Source organism: Equus caballus, chromosome X (genome assembly GCF_041296265.1).
Source record: "Equus caballus isolate H_3958 breed thoroughbred chromosome X, TB-T2T, whole genome shotgun sequence".
NCBI classification, from domain to species: Eukaryota; Metazoa; Chordata; class Mammalia; order Perissodactyla; family Equidae; genus Equus; species Equus caballus.
Genome location: NC_091715.1, coordinates 66,765,115 through 66,779,759, shown reverse-complemented (window position 1 = coordinate 66,779,759; position 14,645 = coordinate 66,765,115). Strand labels below are relative to the sequence as shown.

Here is a 14,645-nt window from a genome sequence, read left to right as displayed (position 1 = left end):
TTTTCCCATCATTTTCATTTAAAATCATTGAAAACTGAACCTGCTCTTTTTCCTAAAAACTGAAGCTGGAGGACTTGATGTAAACTTAAGAGAGATTCATGCCTGCTCCTGCGTAAGCCACTCAGAAAGCTACCTGAGTGCCCAATGACACCATCAGAGACATTTTAAACCGCAAAAGATGCTTTGACCCTGACTTCTATGAATCTTGATTGGCTGTCCCCTGGGCTCAGAAACTGATTTATAATTTGCTCCAAACATTAACCTTGTTTTTTCTTTTTGTTTCTCTAGAAATACTTCTTATTAAATACCTGGTTACTTACTTACATGATACAGGGCTAACTTTGGGAACATATCTGCATCACCACCTTATTAAAAGACTGGTTCAACTAGATAAAACAACCTACTCCCCAATTCAGCAGGAAGTAGCTGGAACATAAAGTAGGGGGGAATTGAAGCCAGCCCTGATATCAGTTCCCCTACATTAAACCCAGCATATATGCAGTTAAAACCAAAAGCACTCTTTTCCTGCTTACTCCCTGGCTCCCTGGCTCCAAAATCCACTATTTGCCATGGACGCAAACAGCCAAGGTTGCCCACCTGGGTTCCATATCACCTCCTCTTCCTCCCTACAAACATTGTCCCAAGGCCAAACACAGGCTGGTGGAAAAGCTCTGATCAGCAAGGCCACTGACTCCCCCCTCTTTCGGGGAGACGAGATGAAACAAGACAAATTTGCAGGATCACTCTCATCTCCCAGCTGATGTCATCTGAAATAAAAATGCTTTCCATGCCATAAGCCGGGTGTTCCAGTTTTTATTTGGCCCCTCTTGTGTGGCAGGTAAAGAACCTATGTTTGGTGGTGGTAACAGTCTCTTACGAACCTAACTCCTACCTATGCTTCAAGGTTCAGTGAAAATATCATTCCCTAACACTCTTTACCCTGCATTATCCTCTGCGTTCCCAAGGTACATTACACATACTTTTGGGAGAGCACCTATCAGGGAGTTAGTTTGTGAGTGTGGACCCCATCTCTACACTCAGCTTCTAGTGCAATGCTTGGTGTACAGTAAGCTTTTGGTATATATATTTGGAATAGTCAGCATACTCACATGATTCAAAGTTCAAAAGGGATTATGGGGAATTCAGTGAAAAGTCTCCTTCCCTCTCCCGGCCTCCAACAACTCAACACCCCTCCCCCTCCAGGGATATTTTATGTGCACACAAGCAACTAAGGTAATTTACTTTGTTAAATGGATACAGGAACAAACAGTAAAAACCTGGAAAGATTCCAAATGTTCAAAATCTGGGACTGGCTAAGTAAGCTATTATATAACAACATTATAGACTAATGTGCAGTCATTAAAAGTCATTACAATTATTGTAAGGCAGACTCTGCCGTATATGGTATGTTAAGCTTTAAAAGCAAAGAATAAAGCAGACCTCTCCATTGAATACACTTTGTAAAAATGTGGTCTCTTCAGTGCTAGGGTGAGAGGAGGTCTGAGAGAGAAATGATTGTTGCTTTAAGGTGAAGGGATTTTGGGTTTTCTTTTACGTAAAGCTGTTTGAATATGAAAAGAAAGAGGCTGGCTGATCGTGAATCTGCCTGATGAACAAGCGTGATTCACGATGGGACTCATTCACTCAGCCAATTCATTCTGCAAACATTGAATGCTTGCTTTGTCAGGAGGAAAAATCCAGAAACAATGCTGAGCTTCTCAGGATGAGCACTATGTAGGTGATGGGAATCTGAAAAGCTCTGATGGAGCCAGAGGGGTGGGGACTGTGATGAGTTCCTTTCAAGACTGTTGAATTTGAGTTTTATTTGTTTACCAAGAGAGGCTGTGTGGTAGAGGGGAGGCTACAGGTCTGGGAGCTCAGCGAGAAGGTCAGGGCTAGCGCTGGCCCGCAGGGCAGTTGGCCAGGGCAGCCGGAGATGGGCTGGGCTGGAGTTCACCCAGGGAGAAGGTGGACAAGGAAAGAGAAGACGGATTACATGAGGCTGGTGAGAAGGCTTTCTGCCAATCTCTCAATGCCTGAACCAGGGCCCAGGGCAGCATGGTAGCAGAGGCGGTGTCTGTTGCTGAGTGTTGAAGGGCCTCAGAGTTCAGGCAGAAAACTTTCCTCCCAGCCTCCGGCCTCCAAGGCTCATGCACCCATCGCCTGGGTCTGGTCTTACTTGTCCAGAAAGGCCTGATGGACCAACGGAGTCTTTGTCTGGCTTAGAAAATATGTAGGAACCCGAGTGAGAGACTGGAGTAGAGGGTTTAAAGGGTCTACTTGAATGAAGATCGACTAGGGATGAAAGGGGAGAGCAAGTGGGCCTGGCATTAGGAGCAGGGATGCTCCCCTGCAGTTTGAGGGATGTAGGGCCCCAGGAAGGGGATGTTTCCGAGTGAGTGTTTTCCCCTAGTGAGCAGGGCTCAGACATGCCCCCAAAGGGCCCGGCAGGCAAAGCTGGTGGAATTGTTACTCAAAACTTGGACAGAGAAAGAGGCGTGGTTATCCCCAGAGCAGCATGCCACCAGGGTGTATTGCCCAGTTGGTATGTCCTCTGTGCTTTGTACTTCCTAGAGAGGCAGTGGACTGGAAGGGCGTGGCTGTAGAGTCAGGCCGACCTGGAATCCAGGCTCAGCTCCACCACTTAGGGCTGAGTAACCTTTGAGCAATCACTTCTTTGAGCCTGAGTTTCCTCATTTACAAATTGAGGCTATAATAATATCTAACTTGGGCTGTGTTGTGAGGATTAGAAATGATGTAAAGCTCCTAGTATATAGTAGGTGCTCAATACATGGCAGCTATTATTTTTATTTGTGCAACCACACAGCAATAGGCTGCCCTAAGTTATTGCTGAGTTGTATTCTCTTTGAGGGATTTATTGCCAGTTGGGACAAGAAGCTGAAATCTAAGACTTTGTTCACCATCCTTTCACATACATTTGTCAAAGGTGGCCTGGCAGGTCACCTGGGTCACTTGTAAACATGTAAAAACCAGTTCTCAGTTTCCACTGCATGTAACAATTCTCTCCTTTGCTGTTCATCTCAGCACACAAACAAAAAGCGTTTCGCAAACCTTTTTGCTGATGGTGATATACAGAAGATAGATTGAGAAAGTATTAGAGGGGCAGGGGTTAAACAAACTTGTGAAACACTGACTAAAAGCAAATGCATCCCCTTCTCTGTCTCCCTAGCTTACCAACAGCCTACTACTCTTACTCCCCACTCTTGTGCTGTGTTTTATAACTGTTCAAAGTGCTTCCACATATTTGATTTCATTTGCTCCTCACTCTGGCCTGTGAGGTTAGTAGGGCAGATGTTGTGTCTGCTTCTGGGAGGGGCTAAGATGACGACAGAGCTGGGATTAGAACCCACGTCTTTTTGTTACGGAACATGAGTAAACTGTGTCAGGTTAAGCTGTACCTTGGACAAATGGGTTAAAAGTATTCTGTGAGGCAATGATGTGCAGGTGTTGGAGAGCTGTTTTGCAAGGAGACAATGGTACCAATACCATGGTGCTGTAGGATGTCCAACAGAGATGGGTGCACTGTGTCTGTTATGCTGATGAGCAAACTGGAGGCCCAGAGTCTGCAGAGGAGGACTTGGAGTTTGAATGACAGAGAGAGAGAGATTTAGTTTCAAAAGTTTCTCCCTTTTCAAGTTGTTTTAAATGCCAGCAGTGACACGGGTGACCTGGCCCAGGGTCACCCAGCTAGGGAGTGGCAGAGCCTCTTGAATTGAGAATCTAACTCAGGACTCTTAACTCCAACTTCTTGGGCTTGAAATCAGCTCATTCAATCCCCTGCCCTTTGTTGAGAGGGACAAGAGTGGGAAGGGCAAATTATCGCATAAAGGCGGTATAAGAAATAGTGCTCGGTATTCACCTTTTCCAAATCTAATTGGCCTCCACGTAAGAGCTATTGAAGGCAAATATTTTGACTACAATGATATGTTTGCACGTTCTGCTTATTAGCTGTGACTGAAGTCACTCATTTCATTTCCCCAAGCCAGTTTCCTTCTCTGTAAAACGAAGACATCATCTCCTGCCTGACAGGTGGTGAGGATGAAATAAGCAGCATTACGTGAAGGAATTTTGTAAACTATGAAGCTGTATTATTATGTGTTGAAAGCTTTGAGTCCTCACTTACTGGAGTCCACCAAACCCAGCTCACTCTAGGACCCTGAGAGGCCTGGACCTGGTGGGGGTAGAAAAGCTGGTTTTCTTTTGGTTTCTCTGGCAGTCAGGCCAGGAGTCAGGAGAGGAAAATGGAGGAAGATGGGTTTGCTCACCATCTGTCTTCTCATTGCCCAGCTGAGGAGGAAATGGTGGGGGAGCTGGCATAACCTTTTCTTTGGTGAGTCAGCTAAGAAGGAATTTCTAGAGCTCCAATGATGTGTAAGCAGTGGTTTGGGTTTGGATTTTTGAAGCTGCTTCCTTTTTTTCAGCAGCTTTAAGATACATAACTAAAAGCACAAGCAATTGGGAAGCACATGGAAAATGACAGAAGCACAGCGTCTCACTAGTGTGAACTTGAAGAAATCAGCTTGTCTGGGCCTGTTTTCCCATCTGTGAAATGGGGACAATGCTGCCTATGTTGCAGAGTCATTATATTAATAGAACGTGCAAGTGCTGGGTCCAGCACCTGGCACGGAACAGAGACCCAATACGTGTCCATTTCCTTTCCCTTCCTAGTGGACAGTCTGCAGTCATTGAGTTCAGATGAAAAGAAATCACTTACTCTTCAGTTGCTTGAGTCTATCATAACGGCTGCCACTATTCGTTTAATTGTCACACCACCACCACGAGCCAGCACACCTACAGACATTGAGGAAACAGAAAAGCAATTCAGAGTTCTACTGCCCAAGGTCACAGAGCTTGCGATTTTTAAAGCCAGAATTCAAACCCACATTGTCTGGTTTGCCTCCTAGATATCAGAATGTGTGAGGAGGCTTAATCAGGCTGGATCTTCTGGAAGGCCCATCTTTAAATAGACTCAGACCAAGGGGTTAGCTCCATCCTGGCCCATTTTGATAATGAACTCAGGGTGGAGTTTTAAGGGCAGAAAATAGGCCACTGCTAGAGGCAGTCTGGCAATAATTAGAAGAGAGCTAAAAATGAATGGGTGCTTCCCAAATCCTCGGGGAATTTAATCTGTGCTTTACCAGTTTCAGGGGCTTCTGTTGTGGAGGTGAGATGAGTCCTTTATTAAGCATTACACAAATATATTATTGGTAGTCTTCTGTCATCTCCCACTAAACACAACCTCTTAATCATCACCCGACAGCCCTCCACTTACCATCCTATAAACAAGAGGGAACCGAGTCTCCTTTTCAAACCCCTCCACTAAACTAGACTACAGAAGCTAGAATAGGAAGGCTGCGTCATCTTCCTGTTAAAAGAAAACCTAAGTGTACCAAAGCCATATAGAACAAAAGTATGTTTTCTATACAGACCATTTGTTTCAACACATGGCTGCTTTTTCAGAGTATCAACCCAAGAGCTGAGGACATGTCTTCTCTCTACTGCAGAAAGTAGGTAACTTCCAGTGCCATCTGTGCCCTCCTCCTCCTCCTCCACACTCAGTTCTCAGCATGACTGCAGGCACCTTACTAACCAGCAAAGTGACCTCATGGCACATTTACCACATCGGACTGTGCCAGGTATGACACAGCACAGGCATGGAGGGCCAAAATGCTCTTAGGGCGAGCCATTTAAGAGCTAGGCTACAGCCTGAGCTGCTCTTGCCCCTAAGGGTTATGGCAAATAATTCCATGAGTAGAGGCCGTGGCCTCAGACTCATACACAGGATGGCTCTCATAGCGCTGTGGGGGATCAGAATTTGCACCCCAAAATGTGTCTCTTTGGCTTGGTTGTTTTTAAGAACAAAAGACTCTGCAGGAAACTTTGACCTTCCCTCTAACTGCCTAAAAGAATTTAAGATAAAGGGCCTGTTCCAGGAAGGAGCTAATAGCATAAGATAACTATAGTATAATGTAAACTAGGTGTGGTAGACAGGAAGGCACTAGCAAGCCTATTTATAGCAAAGTTCTCTCTCTCTCTCTCTCTTTCTCTCTCTCTCTCTCTCTCTCTCGGGTCCAATTGCCCACAGATGGCTCAGCAAACATTTGTTTACCAAACATTTGCTTTTCCATCTCTGTGTGAATTGTCTTCCTCCCTTTTGAAGTCCCAAACCACCCATCCCCAACATCCTCCTTTGTCTTTAGCTGAAGATGGTATCTAAGGTGGTGGCTTTGGCCATTCTGGCAAGTTACTCAGTTTTCCTGAGTTTCTCCCATGTAGACGTGTTATTAAACTTCATTGTCTCCTGTTATTCTGTCTCATAACAATTTAATTCTGAGGCCAGCCAGAAGGACCTAGAGGGGAGAGGAATAGTTCTTCCTCCCCCACAGCACCTTACCTGCTTCTCTCATTTCTCCTGGCCAAGGCATTAAGTCTAGGTAGACAGGGTTGTTATGGTCCATTCATGTACAGCTATAATTCCTAAAAATAGTGCTGTGTGGCAGGGAAAGTCCTGGCTTTTGTGCTCACCCCCGTAAAGCAGAGTGTTGAATTATTTCACAGTGCTGGGGTAGGAAGGAGAAAGCTCCAGCTGGTCTGGGCAGCTGTAATGTTGGGAAATTCACTGCCCAGACCAAAGGGAGATGACCAAGATCTCTCCATAAACCCAGGGACACACGGCTGACTTCCCCCCCACAAAAAAAGAAGCTCATAGCCATATTTCTGCACAGTCTCATGTAATAGAATGGACGTTTATTATTTTTTAATGAGAATTCATACAGTCATTGATTATACAAAGCCATTTCTCAGTACTTTTCTTTCCACTTAAGAAAATGGAATACACCATGATGAGGATGATAATGCCAAAACAAGACTGCTGGCTCATCATCTAGGATACAAATACACATTTAATTCTCTGACACTTTATTGAATGAAAAGCATGATTAAGCATCTAGGTTTTTGTTGCACACAGCTGAAGCAGGAGCCCAGGGAGGGGAAGACCACAGAGCCTTCCTTGGCAGGGAAGCTGGTGTGCCACTATCATCGCATCTTGTTGTGGGACAACTAACCCATGTTCTGTCGGTTGCCATAGCCCCTAGGGTGGGTGTCCTTCCAGTCATCCCACTCCCGAGCTCTGTAGAGGGTTCCGTCATCATCCTCTTCCTCCTTTTGTTCCTGATCTTTCTGGTGCTGAGCTGCTCTTTTGAACGCTGACAAAGTGGAAAAGTGAGAAAGCCGGGGTGAGAAACTGAGGGAATGTCTGGGGCCTCAGCTCCACTCTGAGCACAACCACATAAAATGGGGACAAGGAATCTAGCTGCCCACCCTGGGGCCAGCAGAAGTGGGGACAGTACTTATATTCCTTAACAGATGACATGTCAAATAACAGGAAGAAAGGATGCTGAGTGGTTTTCACAAGAAGACAAAAACATGAAAGTTGTCCCTCAGAATGAATTCTATTTTGAGAAAGAATTCTTGCTAAAATGGCCAACATCCCCACCCCAAACAAAAAACAAAAACAACCAACCAACCAACCAACCCACCCCGAGCAAAGCAAAAACACTAATGTAAAAAATATTTAGGATTCTATGATTTGTGATATGCCAGGGAGGTGGGACTACAGGTGACTTTTTCTCCTCCATCCCTTTCCTTCATTATAGTTATACAATTTTCTGTGTGTGTAAAATTGGAAAACACGGGGCAGTGGAACTTACTGGAAAAGAATATCTGTGTTATTTTGTATGTGTTTGGAACAGGGTCTGAGGTCCAAATGGCATTTGTCATGCAGTGTACACCCAGAAGAAATTAAACCAACTGCTCTCTCTCTTTTGCATTAACTTTTTTCCTTTGCAAGGTAAAGGAGCGTTTCCTGGCTACCCTGAGTTTGCCCATGAGAAGTATTCTCATTACTATGATGAAGAATGAAATACGTGGGGATCTGATCTAACAACTTGGGAGTCTTGTGTTCTCCTGTTTTTTTAACCCTGTATTGTAAAATACAAGACACTAGAAATCACACAAAAATATATGTAACAAGTTTTTATAAGAAGGCTATACCTTCATAGCCTCCACTTGGGTCAAGAAATACATCTTGTACCCATCTCAAAAGCCTCTCCAGGAGCATCTTCCAAATCATGACTCCCCCCTGCCCCCAAAGGTAACCACTATACCACCTTTCATCGTAATAATTTCCTGGAGTTTATCATAGCTTTATTACCCAAGTGTGCACCCCTAGACACTAGGGCTGTCCATCTGTATGTTCATTTGTTGCTCAATGATTTTTAGTACAGAGTTCTGCAACCATCACCACAATCCAATTTAAAAAACTTCTATCACCCCAAGAAGGTCCCTCGTGCCCATTTATAGTTAACCCCCATTCCTTCTCTGCCTCCAGCCCTGGCAACCACGAATCCACCTTCTGTCTCTACAGATTTGCCTCTTCTGGACATTTCCTATAAACCGAACCAAGCAGTATGTGGTCTTTGGTGTCTGACTTCTTTCATTTAGCACAATGTTTTTAAGGTTAGTTTTGCCCATTTAAAAATATTTTGATATCTTTTGAATCTACATGTTCCTCTTCCCTCTCTCTCTTTCCTTACAAGTTATCTACTGAAGTAGCTGGGGCATTTGACCTGAGAGCTTCCCCAAATCTGGATTTTGCTGATTGCATAGTCATGATGTAGTCCAACTGTTCTTCCGTATTTCCGCAGACTGGCAAGCGGACACAGAGGCTGCATCTGACTCAGAGGTCATCTCTTCGGCATGATTCTAGGTGGTGCTGTGTTCTCTCGTCAGGTGACACATAACATCTGTGTCTCATGTGTGGTGATGCTAGCCGCTGTTGATGCTGAATGCCTAGATTCAATAATTTTCTAGGGCTTCCAGGAAGGTCATACCCTTAATTTTAACATTCTTTTTTATTAACTAGAATGCTTTTATAAAGAGAGGCTTCCCCTCATCTACTACTATTTAGTTACCCGGGAAAAAAACAAGATAAATACTCGATTCTTTTACTTTATGTACTACTTAAGATAATAAATTGGTTTGTTATCATCCTCTGAAATGGAACAATTCTTGTTTTTAAATATAATTATGTACTCATGGATTTAAACATATTTGATGGGCTTCAACCAACTGCAATGATTTCTAAAAATATATTCAAATGAACTTTTAAATTTTAGAATAGTTTTAGGTTTACAGAGAAATTGAGAAGATAGTATAGAGAGTTCCTATACATCCGTACCCAATTTCCCTGATTTTTAATATCTTACATTACTATGGGTTATGTGTCACAAGAAACGAGAAACGAACCAATACTGCTGTGTTACTAACAACTAAAGTACATACTTCATTTAGCCTAGGTTTGACCTAATGTCCTTTTTCGGTTCCAGGATCCCATCCAGAAGACCACATTACATTTAGTCCTGTCTCCTTAGTCCCCTCTTGGCTGTAACAATTTCTCAGACTTTCCTTGTTTTTATGACCTGAACAGTTTTGAGGAGTACTCCTCAGGTATTTTGCAAAATGTCCCTCAATTTGGGGTTGCCTGATGCTTTTCTCATAGTTTGACTGGGGTTATGGGTCTTGGAGGAGAATACTGCAGAGGCGAAGGGCCCTTCTCTCCACATCAAATCAAGGCTACACAGCATCACCATGACTTACCGCTGCTGCTGTTTTACCCAGAATCACCCGACTAAGGCAGAGGTTTTGCCAGGTTCCCAGCTGCCAAGGCCCGCCTCCTGCACCCTCCACACCACAGTCTCTGGCGGAAAGTCACTAGACACAGCCCGCACCTCAGGGGGGAGGAGCTATGCTCCCGCTCCTTGAGACAGGAGTACATACACAAATTATTTGGAATTTTTCTGTAGGGGAGATTTGTCTCTCCTCCCCCATTCATTTATTTAATCATTTCTTTCTATCACTAGAGACTCATGGGTATTTATCTTATTCTTGGTGTTATATTCAATACTGTTATTTTCCTGCTCAAATTCTTCCAGTTTTGGCCAGTGAGAGTTCTTTCAGCTGGCCTTTGTGTCCAATTAACATAGCTCAATTGTTTTTTCTTGAGTGCTTCTTTATTTTCTAGTACTACAAGACACTTCAGGCACATCTTATATATTCCCTGCCCCAGCTCTAGAATCAGCCATTTCTCTAAGGAGCCCTGGTTCCTTTAAGTGGAGAATGGTATTAGAAACCAAGATTTGGGCACTGGATGTGCTCACTGCTATTGGCAATTATCCTTTTTGAAGCCAAACTGTCTCTGACCAGTGGAAACATCTTCGAAGTGGCTTCTGAGTCTTTTTGATATGACCTTAGTAGTCTTTGAAGGCTTCTTCCCTACTTCTTATGACAAAATGTTCCAAGCTCACCTGGTACATTTCCTGCCCCACACTTAGAATTAGCTGTTTCTCTAAGACATCCTAATTTCCTTTAATGGGAACGGTATTTCAAGACCACAATCTGGATTACTAGGCGTGTTCACTACTACTGGGCTAGTCATTATTTCTAAGCCCTTTCACCCCTAAAGCAAAGGGGGTGTGTGCGTGTGTTTACTTTTAAATAAAATTTCTCATTGAGTTCATATTCAGGACTACAGGGTCGTTTTACTTCTAACTTAAACTCTTTTGAATTACACCTGTATTCTTCCACACTAAAAGTCTTAGTTCTCAAAGACAGAGGATGACAGGATTCAAATGTCTTATAATTACTCACTTACACTATCTCACATTACACACAGTCTTGGAATAACACTAATAGCGCCAGCAATATGATTATTGGTAGCAGTTCCTTTCTTGCATATGCTTTTCCCATTTCTCCATTTTGGAAAACAGTGGTGCTATATCGACGTTATCTGAACACCGAGCATATAGGCATTACATACTCTGCTCTCTCCCTTTTAACCCTCGTTTAGTCTTAGGTCTAAATAACTATATATTTAAGGCTTGCTACCAGTCCTTCTGTCAATGTCTCTCATCATTTTGGTTGTCTGAAGCTCGTTCTCTAGCAAATTCCTTAGGAAAGGATCATGGGAACAATATTTCCTGAGTTCCTGCATGTTGATAAATGGCTATATCCTTCATACTTAAAAGTCAGTTTTACCAGATATAATGTCCTTGGCTCATATTTTTTCCCCTTGAGAATCTTAAATACATGTTACTCCATTTTCTTCTGGCATAAAGTGTTGATGTCAAAAAGTTTGAGGGTGATCCAATTTTCTTTCCTTTATAAATCACCTGTGTTTGTCCAAATGTCCAAAGCATTTTTTTCCTTTTCTTTAAAGTATAGTAATTTTATTAGAATGTGTCTTGTTGTTGGTCATTATTAGTCAAAATTCTCAGGTCCACAGTGTGCCTTCTCAAATCAAATCTTTTTTTTTGTTCCAGGAAAGTTTCCCTAACATTAATTTTTAGCTTTTATTCTTTTTCCTTGCTTTGGTTTTCTTCTTCAGATAATCCTATTATCCATATGCCAGGTCTTCTTTGCTATCTTTTATATTTGACACTTTTTTTTTTAAAGACTGGCACCTGAGCTAACATCTGTTGCCAATCTTTTTTCTTCTTCTTCTTCTTCTCCTTCTCCCTAAAGCCCCCCAGTACATAATTGTATGTTCTAATTTGTAGGTCCTTCTGGTTGTGCCATGTGGGATGCGGCCTCAGCATGGCCTGATGAACAGTGCCACGTCCATGCCCAGGATCCAAACTTGGGAAACCCCGGGTCGCCGAGGTGGAGTGCGCGAAGTTAACCACTTGGCCATGTGGCCAGCCCCCATTTGTCACTGTTTCTTGAATCCTGTTTAAATTTCTTTTCGATTTAAAACATGTTCATTTGTTACCTTATTAAAACGTTTTCTGTTGCGTTCACTCATCCTTTTCTTCCAGCTTAGCCTTCATTTCTGAAATGATTCTTTATTTTCCCCAAGTTGTCACACATTTCTGAGTTTTTCTAATCCTGCTTTATATCGTTCTTCCATGTCTTATATAATTTTCTTAATGTCTTCCAATTCATTTTTAAACAGTACATTTTAGATTTGTGTTTTCTGAGTGTCTCTGGAATGCTTTTGATTCTTTCTTTCCCTGTATAATCACTTTGTGTGGGATTTGACCTTGATAATTTTCTGTTCATTTTGTTCGCAGCTTTATTGAGATATACTTCACACGCCATAAAATGTATGCATCGAAAGCGTACAGTTCAGTGAGTTTTCGTATATTCAGAGCTGTGCAAACATCACCACTAGCTGTTGTTCATTCTTACGTGTACTAAGTTTTCCTGAACTTTTAGAAAGTAGTATGGTTCAGAGTGGCTTTTCTAACTTCACAGAGGCTCCCTCTCTGCCGTTTTTATGTATGTGAAAGAAATAGAATGACTTGCTTGATTAGAGTCCTTGGTTCTGGCTCTCTCCCACTTTTATCTGGACCTTCTCTTTCCTTCATCTTTATTGTCCCTGTTCTGCTCAATTTCATATGCAGTTTCCTTTGTATGTAACTTGTTGTTTTTCTCTTGAGCTTTTAGGATTCCCTCATTCTCTTTAATTCTTGACATTTTAATTATAATACATCTGGGTGTGGGCGTCTTTGGGTTTATCTTGTTTGGTGCTCTCTGTGCTCCCTGTACCTGGATGTCTGTTCCGTTCCTTAGGTTAGGAAAGTTTTCAGCTGTTATTTCTTCAATTAGATTTTACACCTCTTTTCCTCTCTTTTCTCCTTCTGGGACACCTATAAAATGGATGTTGGTGTGCTTGATGTTGTCCCAGAGGTCCCTTAGAGTGTCCTGGTTCTTTTTCAGTCTTTTCTTTTCTGTTCAGTTTGGGTGGTTTCCTCTACTCTTTTGTCTAGCTCATTGATTCATTCTTCTGCATCCTCTACTCCGCCACTGAGTCCCTCTAGTAAATTTTTCATTTTATTACTGTATTCTTCAGTTCTGACTCATTCCTTTTTATATTTTCCAATTCTTTGTTGAAGTTCTCGGTGAATTCATCCATTCTTCTCCCAAGATCAGTGAGCATCCTTATGACTAATAGTTTGTACTCTTTATATAAGGTAGATTGTTTATCTGTTCCATTTGGTTCTTTTTCTGAGGATTTGTCCTGTTCCTTTATTTGGAACATATTCCTTTGTCTCTTCATTTTGCCTCTTTCTCTGTGCTTATATCTGTGTATTAGGTAGATAAGTTACATCTCCCGATCTTGGAGAGGTCGCCTTATGTAAGAGATGCCTTATGAGGCCCTGTCGTGTGCCTCCCTCTTGTCACTGGTTCCAAATGTTCCAGAAGTGTTCCCTGTGTGGGCTACGTGTGTCCTTCTGTTGTGGCAGGGTTGCTCCTGCTGCGGGTGCATGGGGAGGCTAAGGTGTCCCCCTGGCTGGCTGGTTGTAATGCTCAGCTGCATGTGGCTGCCATGATCCCTTCAGTCACTTTATCAGGTGTGGGGAGCCCCAGCACAGTTGGCTGCAAGGTCTAATAGCACATTCTTGCTGTAGTTTTCCTGTTAAGTGAGTAGGCCCCAATATGGCTGGTTGCTAGGCTCAGGGGCTTATAATTGCTGTAGGCCTCCAGCCTGTAAGGCTGTTGTCAGCTCTCTCAGGAGTGCAGTTGGGTGGGGACGGCCCCAAGCATATAAGCACCCAATTGTTTGACGTCCTATGGGTGTTTGAGAAGCCCAAGCATGCTGCAGCTGACAAGCCCCATCGCCCATAGGGCCACACACCCCATCAACACAGTCCTGCCCTGTGCACATGCCCCAACCCACTGGAGTGGACCTTCTTGCCCTGCTGCAGAGGCCCCACACACTCTGCCACCATAGGAGCGTTGTTCCTTTGTGCACGCCCCAACACCATTTATTAAAGAGACTTTCCTTGCTCCATTGAGTTCTTTGAGCTCTAGCTAGGGTGCTTGGAGTCTATCCTGTGCATGCATAGCTTAGGAGTGAGGTGGAGATTTGGGCAGGGTTTATATGGAGAATTAGGGCTCCTTCTCTGTGGTTCTCTCCTTTCTGGGATATCTTCTCTCACTTTTCACTTGCTATGGTCACCCTGAGCTCAGTTCTCTCATTCTTCAACAAATAAGACTGCAAGTTTCTATCCAAGTTTTACGTACCCTCACATCACAGCAACTGCAGCCTGCCTATAGGTGAAAAGCTATAAAAAACAGGAAACTCTTTCAAGTGACCACTCTTCTCTTTTCTGTGCTATAGTGGAAACAGCACTGGAACTAGGAATTTGAAGGCCTAAATTAAAATCTCAGCCTGGCCACTTTCTAGCTATGTTAACTTTGGGTAAGTCAATTCTCAGACACCATCCTCATCTTAAAATAAGGATAAGAATGTCTGCTTCATGGGGTTGTTAAAGAGGATCAAATGAGATAATATACGAGATAAAGAAGTGAGGCTCAGAGGGGCTAGATGCTGTCCTATCTATTAAGTGGCAGGAGTAATTGGTTACCCCAGGTCTGTCCATCTTTTTCCGCTATACCGTATTGCTTCCATCTTTCTAACATCAACTCTTTCGACCTTTCCCTTCAGAAGATACCTCCAAGTACTTACTATGATCTAATTACCAAGTTGGGCACCAAGAATACAGGTCGTCAAAAGTCCCCGCCCTCAAGAAATTCCAAGTACCATTTCCTTTTAAATGTTG

At 43.0% G+C, this 14,645-nt stretch overlaps 1 protein-coding gene across 6 annotated transcripts in view; it reads right to left on the bottom strand.

Annotated features, from left to right (window-relative positions):
* The window catches only part of IGBP1 (immunoglobulin binding protein 1), a 105,710-nt gene that overhangs the window by 77,289 nt on the left and 13,776 nt on the right, over window positions 1–14,645 (bottom strand). For 3 of the 6 annotated variants that reach the window (XR_011435109.1, XM_070258730.1, XM_023634100.2), the window contains exon 6: window positions 4,736–4,812. Coding sequence is in view for 5 of the 6 variants with exons in the window: in XM_070258730.1 (XP_070114831.1) it covers window positions 4,739–4,812 (74 nt within the window). In the remaining variant the exon portion in view is untranslated. Of the gene's footprint in view, window positions 1–4,735; window positions 4,813–6,735; window positions 7,227–14,645 lie in introns of those variants that run through there. The other 3 variants (XM_023634101.2, XM_070258731.1, XM_023634097.2) reach the window with 1 other exon arrangement.